Source organism: Lissotriton vulgaris, chromosome 6 (assembly GCF_964263255.1).
Source record: "Lissotriton vulgaris chromosome 6, aLisVul1.2, whole genome shotgun sequence".
Classification (NCBI taxonomy): Eukaryota; Metazoa; Chordata; class Amphibia; order Caudata; family Salamandridae; genus Lissotriton; species Lissotriton vulgaris.
In genome coordinates, this window is record NC_141694.1 from 648816119 (window position 1) to 648829049 (window position 12931).

Consider the following 12931-nt stretch of genomic DNA (forward strand, 5'->3'; position numbering starts at 1 on the left):
TGTCGCGATCCAGCTTAGCCCCCTAAGCATGGGGTCCCACCGGATCCAGGCTGCCAACGGTTCTAGAATTAGCGCAAAAAGCAAGGGTGATAAAGGGCATCCCTGGCGCGTGCTGCGACCCCGCGGAAAATTCCTGGAAATATGGCCTAGCCACTACATGCGCCAATGGTTTAGTACAGATTAACTTCACCCATGCACAAAATTTGGGTCCAAAGCCAAGATGTCGGAGGACCGCAAATAAATAGGGCCATTCCACCATGTCCAGTGCCATTCGGACATCCAGGGATAGTATAACCGTAGGTTCTGGGAGACTTGGTATTTGTGCCATCACTGCGTGGACTCGCCGCAAATTGAGACCAGTGTTTCTATTGGGCATTAACCCGGATTGGTCTGGGTGGATCAGAGTTTCAAGATGTGGAGTTAGTCGGTTGACAATAATTTTTGCCAAGATCTTGGCTTCCGCGTTAAGTAAGGATATCGGACGGTATGATGTTCATTCGTCTGGGGGGTTGCCAGGTTTCGGTACTGTAATTATGGTAGCTATTCGCTGATCCTGTTGCAGTTCCCCCTTACTCAGACTGTCTAGAAACATTGCGTGAAGATGCGGGACTGCTAGATCGTATACGCGCTTGTACAGTTCAATAGGGATCCGGTTAGGTCTCATAGCCTTACCCGACAGCAGAGAATGAACTGCGGCGAGAACCTCGTCTTTTGTAAAGTCGGATTCTAGAAGTAAGGCCTCTTCTTCTGACAAGGATGGCATTTTTATGTCCTTTAACACGTAGGTTTGTGCCTCCTCTGTTGTCAGTTGCGAGTTGGATGTATAGACTTGTTCATAATAGTTAGCTAGGGTGTCAATGTCTACAGGGGTTGTGACTATTGCGTCATTTGGGGTATGGAGTTGTGCAATCGTCCTCCGTGCCCTTGCTTTCTTATCTAACCAGGCCAGAAGCTTGCCCGCCTTATCTCCTACTTCGTCAATAGTGTGTCGTGTGTGTTGGAGCTGCAGTTTGACTTGTAGTAGTGATTTTTAAAGAAAATAAATGTATTTTCAATGCTGACACAAACTTTTCGGGGAAAACCAAGCAATGTTATCCTATGGGGGGGGGGGGGGGGGGGGGGGGGGGGGGGTGTGAGGGGGAGGTGAGTCGGGTCGCGTGCCAGAGAGTGGGCGGGTGAACTGGGCAGAGAGGTTGGGGCACTGACTGTGTTGAGAGCAGCAGGTGTTGTGATATAGAGATATACTGGGCGGAACAAATAAATAATGAAGGGAGGAGATTAGGACGGGCGCGAAGAACAGATGATGACTTTAAACTTTAAAGGGCGAGAAGGGAGGGTAGAGGCAAAAAGTGTCAGGTGCAGAGTAATGGTAGCTGGAAGAAAGGATGTTATATATACACATAGGGCCGACATCTGATATAGGCGAACTGGGCCCAAGCCGCCAAGCTCCAGAGGGGCGAAAAGAACTGTCCGCACAAAGGGCCTGCAAACAACACGATCTGTGTATAATTTAGGGGCTTTGAGGGTGGTGGCGGAGATGTTTCTGTTCAGAGACCCCTCGTGGCTCTGATGTAATCAGTCAATGACAAGCTGTTGAAAACAAAAGAGACCTCGCGTTGCCTTATTTTACGCATAATCGGGAGCAAGGGCGAAATCTGGTGCCGCCCAGGGCGCTATCTGAGCGAAGGCCGGCCATGGGCTTGAGAAAGGAGGATGAGGAGAAAAGCCCGGTCTGAGGAAGGACTGTCTAGGAACATTAGGGTTGTGAAGGAGGACTAAGGGCGAGGATAGAGGACGGGAGAGCCGGGTCGTAGTGTGAGGAGGGAGGAGAATGGGACTACAGAGTCCGAATATTCAGTGATGCACAGAGAAGCAGGAGCAAAGAGGAAGACTTTCTCTTTGATACGCTTGCAACATCAGAAACAAGCATTTACAATGCAATGGTTTCGCCTTTGGAAAAGTTAGAGCTATTGGCATTGTCATTTACATTGCCATTAGCTTAATCTCTCGCAATGTGAGACCTATTGTACCCTACGGACGAGCTCAGCAGACAGCAATTACTACCACACATACACCCAGAGCCACACACACACACACCCAGAGCCCCCCACACACACACCCACCCAGAGCCCCCCACACACACACCCACCCAGAGCCCCCCCCCCACACACACACCCACCCAGAGCCCCCCACACACACACACCCACCCAGAGCCCCACACACACCCACCCAGAGCCACACACACACCCAGAGCCCGCCCCCCCCACACACACACGCCAGGCGAAACCTAAAAAGTATAACAAATGAAAATGCAGAAGGAATAGGCAATGTACAAAATGTACAACCTCTTTTTACAAAATACTGTAGCAGAACCACAACAGTGCTAACCTGACCATTACAAAAAAAGTGCAGTCTATTCTATGGACTGAAAATCACTTTAAATGCTTTCGACTGACTCATGGAAAGAATATAAGAAGTGTGTACACAAAATCACAAATTGAAGAAAAGCAACGTTGGGCTGTTCTTTAAAAAAGTATCGGAGGCTCCATGCATGCATCTGTGTTGTCTGCGGCCAATGTGTGTTGTAATAGCAGGGGATCATCGACAAAAACGTACCCATCACGCCATAAAAAAGGCTACAAACCTCCCAAAAAAAAACGGCCCTTATACTGATCTGTCAGACCAGTCAATCGGGCCACTCCGATCCTGGTGGTCTGTGTACACTGATTGAGACTGGGTCAGGTGGCACTTGAACCTGGAGCCTCTGTCTGCAGGGTCACTGTTCTACCCGGGCCCCTGGCTTGATAGAGGCGTCATGGACGGTGGGTCTTCCGGAAGTGGCAATGCATGAAATGGAAAGCAGGGCAGGCAGACTGTCAACAAGGGTGTGTGGGCAGTGATGTAGAAAGAGCTTCATGGGCACTAGTTTAAGGAAGAAAATGGGCCCCCTCACATACATTTGTAATAAAACATTGGCACTAATGGAGGTGAAGTTGACCCCTCATGCCCTCGGGTCCTGGCGTAAATAAGCCCCTGCTGGTGTGCACGGCTGCTCTGATGTGCACCCTTCCTGATCGTGCGCTATTGGATACTATTTGCAGGAGCCCCTTCGTATTGGCTGGTGGTCAGCCAATCAGCCGTGCCGAACGGAATCTAGGCACTCCTCGGCGAGGGAGGGAGGCCAGCCAGGCAGAAAGATGCTATTGCGTCTGAGCGTCTTGTGAGCACCATCACTGTACCAAGCGAGGACCACCGGAAGAGAGGCCCAGTGCCCCTTCGGCAACGGGTCTCACGCTTGCAACTGCAGCTCTGCGGGGCTGATGGTAGCCAGCAGCTGCCACAACAGACACCAAGTCAAACAACTCCCTTTCTTTCCCGCTTCAATGCGAAGTGGACGCATTTGCTACCTTTTCATTGGGGTAGGACGGGCCCACTGACAGCAGGAGGGGGGCGGGTGAACGGGCCCACGGACAGCGGGAGGGGGCGGGTGAACAAGCTCACGGACAGCGGGAGGGGGGGGCGGGTTAACAGGCACACAGAGGCGAAACCTAAAAACGTAAAACAAACAGACAACATGAGACGGGATAGACGAGACAGGATACACGCACAAACACAGCAACGAGACACACAAAGGGGAGACGGCATAAGACGGGATACACGAGACTAGTAAAAGACGAGCCAAAATAAATCTGAAATTAAAAAAATATCTGTTACAAGCATACTGTGCAAACACAAACATTCACAAAACGGAGCCAAATTATAAACAAAATGCTGCTTACCTGATCGAAAATAACAACAACTTCCTGGCAACGTAAATCTCGCTGACCACTCCAGCTAAAGGCACTTCCAAAAAGACGAAAACATCACGGGAGAAAAAAAAAAACACACGCCCACAGCCGCATGACGTGAGAAAAGGGGCAGGATGAGAAAAACCTCGCCGTAACGCCCACGAATCGCCTCGGACCATGACTGACAGATCTCACTTCCAATGGCTAGCCTCCATTTATGGAGCTAGCCAATGGAAGTGAGAGGCGTGACAAAGGCACCATACTCTTCTCAAAAATTTTCACCTGCGCGAACGCTGCTGCGCAGCGGACGCCAGGCGAAACCTAAAAAGGGTCAAAACACTTCCCATGTTAAAAGGGGTCCTAAAGCACGCAAATGACATATTCAAAGACACTGCTAGGGCACTTGTCATCAACCCTAGAATTGAAAAAAAGTATAGGACTGCATCATTAGACCCTACTTACATCAGGGGACAACTCCCTCTAGACTGATTGGTAGTCTCCAACGCACGTAAGCGTGCTAATTCTCAAACTACTGGAGAGGCTCCTCCTCCTGATAAGGAGTCAAAGATTTTAGAAGCATCAGGCAAGAAAGTAGCTGCAAACTCATGGAGCATTGCCAATACTCAAGCCTTATTGGCTAGATACGACAGAGCGCACTATGACAGCTTAGACCCACTTCTCCAACACTTACCTGAGCCTTTCAAACAGCAGGCCGATGAACTTCTACAGGAGGGAAAGTTCATTACCAATGCCTCCATTAAGTGTACTGCTTAGGAGACACGCAAGGCTTCGCATATCTGGGTTTAAGAGTGAGGTCCAGACCACAATTCTTAACCAGCCAATCAATCCAGATTTTTTATTTGGTCCAACAGTTGACTCAATTCTGGACAAAATGAAAAAGGACACAGAGACTGCAAAGTCAATGGGGGCTCTTCAGTCACAACAACACAGAGGCTCCTTTCGTCCCTCCAACTACAGAGGTGGAGCGCGAGGTAGTACATCGCAGCAATCCTCCACATTCAAAAGTAATATGCAATCCACATACAATAAAAACACAAATCGTGGTGGATACCGAGGAAATAATAACAAGGGCAGAGGGCGTGGAGGCAATGCCAATAGATCCTCCACTAATACCAAACTGTGACTTCTTGGCACTACCCCCAGACCATACAACACCAGTCAGGGGAAGACTACAACAGTTCCTACCAGTCTGGCTAAACATCACTACAGACAAGTGGGTCAGGCAAATTATCCAACATGGCCATTGCCTAGAACTCACATTCACACCACCCAACATACCACCCGTACACCATCCAATGTCAAGTAACATATAACATTATTGCCGCAAGAGGTCATCAGTATGCGGCAAAAGGGGGCCATAGAACCAGTCCCAATACAACATCTAGGAACAGGAGTATTCTCACTATACTTCCTCATTCCCAAAAAGGACGGATCTCCTAGGCCAATATTGGACCTCAGGCCCCTCAACCAGTACATTTTATCAGAGCATTTTCACATGCTCACTCTGTAACAAGTCTTGCCACTGCTGCGGCAGGGAGACTTCCTAGCAACTCTAGACCTCAAAGACGCATACTTTCATATACCAATACACCCTGCTCACAGAAAGTATCTCCGGTTTACAATTCAAGGACAACACTACCAGTTCAAAGTCCTATCATTCGGTGTAACAACAGCTCCACAGGTGTTCACAAAATGCATAGCAACAGTGGCAGCGCATCTCAGGAGACAACGCATTCATGTGTTCTCATATCTGGACGATTGGCTAATACAAGCGCCATCGGCCCAGCAATGTGCCAGCCACATGTCAAAGACCATTCATCTCCTGCACAGTCTAGGTCTCTCGCTAAACTACCCAAAGTCACACCTACAACCCTCCAGCGTACAACAGTACCTGGGAGCTACAGTAGATACACTAGCAGCAAAGGCATATCCAAACACAGCACGGATCAACTCAATGCAAACGTTAATCCAAAGGTTCAAACCACAACACTCATTGCCAGCTCGAGTCTTCATGCAACTAATAGGCATGTTGGCCTCGTGCATATTCATAGTCCCTCATGCCAGACTACACATGCGTCCTCTACAGGAGTGCCTAGCAAGGCAGTAGAACCAGGCTCAGGGACAATTAAAAGACCTAGTGTTGGTGACCAGTCTGGCATACAACTCTCTGCATTGGTGGAATCCACAAAACCTTTGCAAAGGACGACTGTTCCAGGAGCCTGTCCCACAAATAGTGATGAAGGCGGACGCATCCCTGATAGGCTGGGGAGCCCATGTCCTGCATTACACAGTCCAGGGTCTATGAACTACACAACAGAAGAAGATGCACATCAACCTACTAGAGTTGATGGCGGTCTTTCTAGCACTAAAAGCATTCAAAAAACACTTATGCAACAAGACTGTGTTGATCCGGACGGACAACATGACAGCTATGTATTGTATTCAAAAACAGGGAGGAACACATTCCCCACAACTATCGCATCTAGCTCAAAGTGTGTGGAAATGGGCCCTTCAAAGGAACATGTTTCTCATGGCAGAACACCTCCCAGGCAAGAACAATCAAATAGCCGACCTGCTCAGCAGGCACAGTCAACAGATGCACGAATGGGAGATTCACCCCAATGTGCTCCAACCATTCTTCCGGCAGTGGGGACAACCGGAGATAGATCTGCTTGCCACAAGCGAAAACGCGAAATGCCAGTACTTTGCCGCCAGGTTTCCACATCCACAGTCGCAGGGCAATGAGATATGGATGAACTGGTCAGGCAAATTTGCGTACGCTTTTCCCCCAGCTCCATTAATACCGCTAGTGGCAGGCAAAATGCGCCAACATTCACTGACGCTAATCCTAGTTGCTCCCACATGGGCGAGGCAACCATGGTACACAATCTTCCTAGAACTGTCAGTGGTGCCTCATCAAAGACTGTGACTCACACCCAATCTTCTAATTCAGAGCCATGGAGAAATCCAACATCCAGATTCGCAACAGCTGAACCTGGCGATCTGGCTCCTGAAATCCTAGAGTTTGGATACCTAAACTTGCCTCCAGACTGCATGAATATTATCAAGGAGGCAAGAAAACCCACTACCAGGGCATGTTATGCAGCAAAGTGAAAACGTTTCGTCATTTACTGCAGTAACAACGATATAAACCCTAGATACTTCTACACAAAACATCATTTTCTATATCTTGCACCTACAACGTTGCAATTTAGCCTACTCATCCATCAGGATACATTTAGCTGCGTTAGCAGCATATCTCCAAAACAGGCAACACCTTTCACTGTTTAGAGTGCCAGTAATTAAAGCATTTATGGAGGGACTTAAACGAGTAATTCCCCCAAAGCACCCACCTTCACCAGTCTGGAATCTAAACATCGTTTTAACCAGACTTATGGGACTACCTTTTGAACCACTACACTCATGCGAACTACAATTTCTTACTTGGAAGGTGGCTTTCCTTATTGCCATTACTTTACTTAGAAGAGTTAGTGAGCTGCAAGCCCTAACTATTCAAGAACCATTCATTCTAGTACATGCAAATAGAGTAGTTCTCAGAACAAACCCTAAATTCATGCCAAAAGTGGTATTCCATTTTCATATAAATCAAACAATAGAACTGCCAGTGTTCTTTCAAAATCCACAGACAGTTGCTGAAAGGGCCTTACATACTCTAGATGTCAAAAGAGCTCTGCTATACTATATAGATAGAACTAAGGCATTTCGCAAAACAAAACAGTTGTTTGTTACTTTCTCACCGCAACACAAAGGCAACCCGATTTCAAAATCAGGTATAGCCAGATGGATTGTTAAGTGCATTCAGATATGTTATTTAAAGGCAAAACGCATCTTAATAGTTCCCCCTAGGGCGCATTCTACACGCTAACTAGGGGCATCCATGGCTTTCCTAGGAAATATTCCTTTACACGACATTTGTAGAGCAGCCACATGGTCAACCATACATACATTTACCAAACACTATTGTGTAGATGTACATTCTAAACCGCAAGCTGCTGTAGGACAGGCTGTTCTCAAAACTCTTTTTCAAACTGCTGCAGCTGGCACGGGCAACCACCGCTTGGGGAGATACTACTATACATTCTATGCACAGATATGAATTCAGCAGCCCACATGCCTCGAACGGAATATGCTACTTACCAGTATGCATCTGTTCTTGGCATGTAGGGCTGCTGACATTCATATCGCCCACCCGCCTCCCCGGTGCCGGTCGCAGCTGTAGCATTCACTCTTTGCATGGCCATCTCTTACTGTACTATACTCCATCTCTGCCACAATGGCGAAAAACAATCTAAGGATGGAGAGGACGCCCATGCGCACTGTAGTCCAAGGGAGGAGCCACCTATCTCGTGATACTTCAAAGACTCTTCCAGGACAACAATGTGCAATCATCCGGACCCAACACTAGGCGGCGATCTATACACAGTTGAACAGTTAACATGTTTTAGGGGTAGAGCATTGGCACTGGGGACCTAGTTAACAGGAACCCAATGTACTTCAGTCACAATTGCATCAAATACCACCCAAAAAGTGGGGTTGACCATGTCAAGTAGAGCACTCTCCTACAGATGGTTATCAGGCGGGCTGCAGAAGTCTACAGTCGAAGTCCAAACTAACTTCCTAATGTTCACACGTCCACCAACAGTCAGCCTTGACATTTGTCTTGCAACTCCTCTTGACCATTAGACTAAAAGCATGGAAACTTTAAACGGCTTGTGTGATGGGCTCGGGTTTTTTTTTGGGGTGTGTAGCCCCCTATGTAGCCACACCTCTGAGTTGGGATTGGTGTGCAAGCTGCAGAGAAAGGATTCTGCCGTGTTGGAAGTATGCAGAATGGTGCATCTCGGGATAGCTAGATGCCATGATTTACAAGAAGTGGTTATCAGGAGGGAAGAAACCACAGCCATCCTACCCTCTGGACATTTTCTGAGCATAAAAGGGTTCCCCAAACTCAGATCTTGACGGGACTTGAAGTACTGCCTTGCATAGAAGAACCTGCAAAGAGGCTGCACCAGTATAGACTGCATCTGCTGAACCTAATGGCTAGCAAAATAAAGGGGCTGTGCCTGCTGTTTCCTGCTCAAGGAAAGAGCCCAACCGAAGCAAGATACTTCAAGGGTCAGTTGGCTGACCTCCTGTACACAGCACAAGACCACAACATTCGAAGGATCTTGCTGGGGCAAGTTGGTAGACCAGAATCTTCACACTGCTGCCAACCACCGTCATGTAGCACCAGAGACCAGGACTGGACAATCAGAGTTTCGCCAGAATCCTCTGAACTCTGAAGAGTTGTCGGAGTACAGTTTAGTAGCCCAGAAGACTAATTATTGCCCAGGGAAGGATTTGGCTGTAGCTGCGATTCCAGGCGACGGGTAGTTCAGTGGCCACTGGACTTCTACCAGGACAGAGAGGACTTCAAGAGATATCGACCCCGTAGCCAGGAATGACAAGTCTATTTTTATAAATTGGTGTGGATTTCTTGAGCGTCTCGTGTATTTCTTCTTAAATTGTTTTGGTGCTGTTTAAATGCTTTACACTTGTTTCTTTGTGTAAACCTTGCTGCTTAGAGCCACATCTACCCAGGGTTCAGGTAGAGGGCTTAAAAAATAAAACCTACTGGTCCTAAAGGGGTTGGTAAGTGTATTACACAGTGAGGTCCCACAGGTACACTGCATAATGCACCCCATTTCTTCATAACCCTTTTTCCCCAAATGAAAAGGTAACTACTGAGAGATCAGCACACTGGTCATGCCATTTTGCTGTTGGATTCTGCATCTGAGGGCATGGGCTGGCCTTAAAAAGCAACTTACATCATTGCGCTTAAGGGGCACATATATGTGGACACTCTTGCTGTTTCTGGAGCAGATCAATTTTGACATGGAGCTGCACAATGCCACCTAGAGGCACTCAGGAGTACTGCTTTTGAGTTTCTGGATCCAAGATCCAATCTGATGCCTTGGGGAAATATTCACAAGGTGAAGAGTCTGTGGATATATATAGTGTCAAGCAGATAGAGCTCTACTATAGATAAGTAACTTGTTTGTTTGACTAATAATCCTTCAATCTTGCCCAGGTTTATTGATGACTGAGATCCTAGACTCCACCATGATTTGATTCACTCCAGATGTAGTTGCAAATGAGTTAAACAGGCGTAGTTATTTAATAGGAACTTTAGACATTTGTTCGAGCTCCGAGGAGAGTTTCAAGGGGACTGCTTTAATTTCATCAGTTGTTGCACTTAATCCATGTTGCTCATTTAAATCCTCATTACCATCTTAGACACTAGACCTAAATACTTATGTATTGGAAGTGTTAATGAGTCTTTCCGTGTTCTCCGATTTTACAAGTCACAAACATTTCTGCTTGTATGAACACTATACTGTTGATTGTCAATGTGGTGTAATAATAGTTGCAAACATTCTAATTTTCTTATTAAATCCTCCATGTTTTCTTCTCATTGTAGAACCTATCCAGTGCTACTACAGGGAGAGACATCAGTTGGTAAAACCAGCTTAATTCGGTGGCTTGCTTCGGCTACAGGAAATCACTGTGTTCGTATTAACAACCATGAGCACACAGACATCCAGGAGTATATTGGCTTTTATTCATCGAATGCTGCTGGAAAGTTGGTGTTTAAGGAAGGTAACTTATTTTGGTTTAACTTGATTCCCTCACAGCAATGCTCTAAAATGTCTCTGAATATAAAACCACAACTGGATAGAAGTATATGGAGAAACCCTTCTCTTCACAGGCTTGGCATTTGCCCATAGATGAAGTTAAGTAAACTGAAGGATTCACATGCCTACTTTAATACTGATCATTTGAACCTGGTGCTATCTTACCTGAAAAAAAAAGTTCGAGGCATGTGGGCTGCTGAATTCATATCTGTGCATAGATCGCCGCCTAGTGTTGGGTCCGGATGATTGCACATTGTTGTCCTGGAAGAGTCTTCGGAGTATCACGAGATAGGTGGCTCCTCCCCTGGACTACAGTGCGCATGGGCATCAACTCCATCCCCAGATTGTTTTTTTCCGCCATTGGGTTCGGATGTGTTTCGGTTCCCTCTGTCGGAATCAATAGTTGTTTAAGTTTCTTTACTTGAGACCAAAAGGTCTTTAGGACTCGCGTCGGTATTGTTTATCGGTCGGGTTGGTTTATTCATCGGCTCCGATCAACTGCTGCCCTTCCGCGTGCTGTCGGCGCGGACGGGCCTACACGACGCTCCAGACTACTTCAACATGGAACGAAGTCCGTTTAAGAGGTGCCCAGTGTGTGCCTCAAAGTACCCGCACATCGACGTGCACCCAGTGTGGAACAAGTGCTTGTCGCCGGACCACGACGAGGCCAAGTGTATGGCCTGCTCCAAGTTCCGGTCGAAAAAGACTCTCAAGCTACGTCGGGCCGCAAGACTGCAGGCCCAGAGTTCGGCACCCCCACCAGCAAACATCTTTGAGGAGGATGTTGACGACAACACCATCCTGAATGTTTCGGACTCTAACCCGGCGTCGGAGGGCGAGGAAGACTACGACGCGGGAGACGAAGAGTTCGAGGAAGTCGTCGAGGAGGTAGGGGACGACGACGGGGCCATTGCCACCGTAGAGGATAGCTCGGAAGAGGAGCATCCTCATACTGACTCCGGGGCCAAACCCCATCATAAGGCCCAGGTCGAGGGATCGCCTTCGGGCCTTACCCAAGACCTCAATGCTCGTCCCACGGCCCCGCCTCCTGGCCCGGCCACGGACATTGGTGATGCGCCACTCCCGGTCCAGAAACCGAAAGTGAAGCCATCGGGGTCAACACCATCGGTATCGAAACCGAAAGTGCAAGTCGCACTGGTTGGATCAAAGGCTCCAGAGGCCTCGGCGCTGAAGAAATCCAAGATGGCCGTCGAGCTCAAGAGCCACGCCAAAATGGCCGATCCGAAGAACACAGTGTCGAAGCCGAAGGCGAAGACTCCCGACACGGCTGCGTCGGCGCCGAAGCTGGTCGACGCTCTAAAGAGTCGCGTCGACGCCAAGAAGGTCGATGACCATAAAAAGGCCCCAAAGAAGCGTCAGGACGACCCCAAGTCTCTGGCTGCACCGATCCCAGTCGACAAAGCAAAGGGAGGTGCTGCGTCGGCTCAGAAGACTGCGGCTTTGGTCGCCGACCCGAATCCGGACTCGGAGGACTCGCTCGAGCCGGTCTGGCCCTCCCCCTCACTTACCAAGAAGGTCACGGAGTCCCTTCAGCGTATTCGGGAGGGGGCCGCGGCGATCGAGCCGAAGGACACTGTGCCGCACAAGCCTCCACAGAAACCGGCAAAGGCGCAGACACCGATTCACTTCACGCTGCCGCCAAGAACGGCGCCGAAGGCTTTCGCTCCGAAACATGGGGCCGGGGTGTGCTTAAAGCTGGTTTCTACGCCGAAGGCATAGTTAGTGGTGCCAAAGCCACGACACCAACCACTAGCAGACGAGGAGCGTCGAGAGGTCGTCATCGACGCCAACACAGGCAAGCTCTCTCTCCTTAAAAGGAAGATCACCCCGGAGCCTGTGTTGGAGCATTTCCACATCCCCCTTAAAAAGAAGTTGGACTCTGTGGGTGCATCTGCTCCTATGGAGCCTGCATCTCCACAAGGTCTGGAGCTCTCACTCACTCACTCTAACGCTGGGGAGGGTGATGGAGACGAGGAGGATGAGTATACTTATCCAGCGTACTCAGACCCAGAGGATGTAAATGAGCCATGGTCTGCCGGGGGCGACCCTGAGGACCCTCAGTCAGGACACGAGCCGCAGCTTTTTGCTGCAAAAACTTCCCCAACAGAGGACTCTGCAGCCTTCAACGCTCTAATTGAAAGAGCTGCAGCCAATCATGATGTCGACCTCCATGCTGACCCAGTGGATGTCAATTTTCTTTTTGACAATTTCTCGGTGGCTGAAAAGACTGTCAAGACATTGCCAATGCTCAAGGGAGTGCTAAAGCATGCGCCAGAGGTTTTCAAGGAGCCCACCCGGGCAAGAGTCATCAATCCTCGTATTGACAAAAAATACAAGGCAGCGCCCACTGATCCAACGTACATCAAGGGACAGTTGCCACTGGACTCTTTGGTTGTCTCCAACGCA

The 12931-nt window shown here is 48.5% G+C and overlaps 1 protein-coding gene across 1 annotated transcript in view; it reads left to right on the forward strand.

Annotated features, from left to right (window-relative positions):
* MDN1 (midasin AAA ATPase 1) overlaps positions 1-12931 on the forward strand; it is a 2142100-nt gene that overhangs the window by 312480 nt on the left and 1816689 nt on the right. The window contains exon 24 of the mRNA XM_086926648.1: positions 10291-10469. Within this exon, the coding sequence (XP_086782774.1) occupies positions 10291-10469 (179 nt within the window). The remainder of the gene's footprint in view (positions 1-10290; positions 10470-12931) is intronic.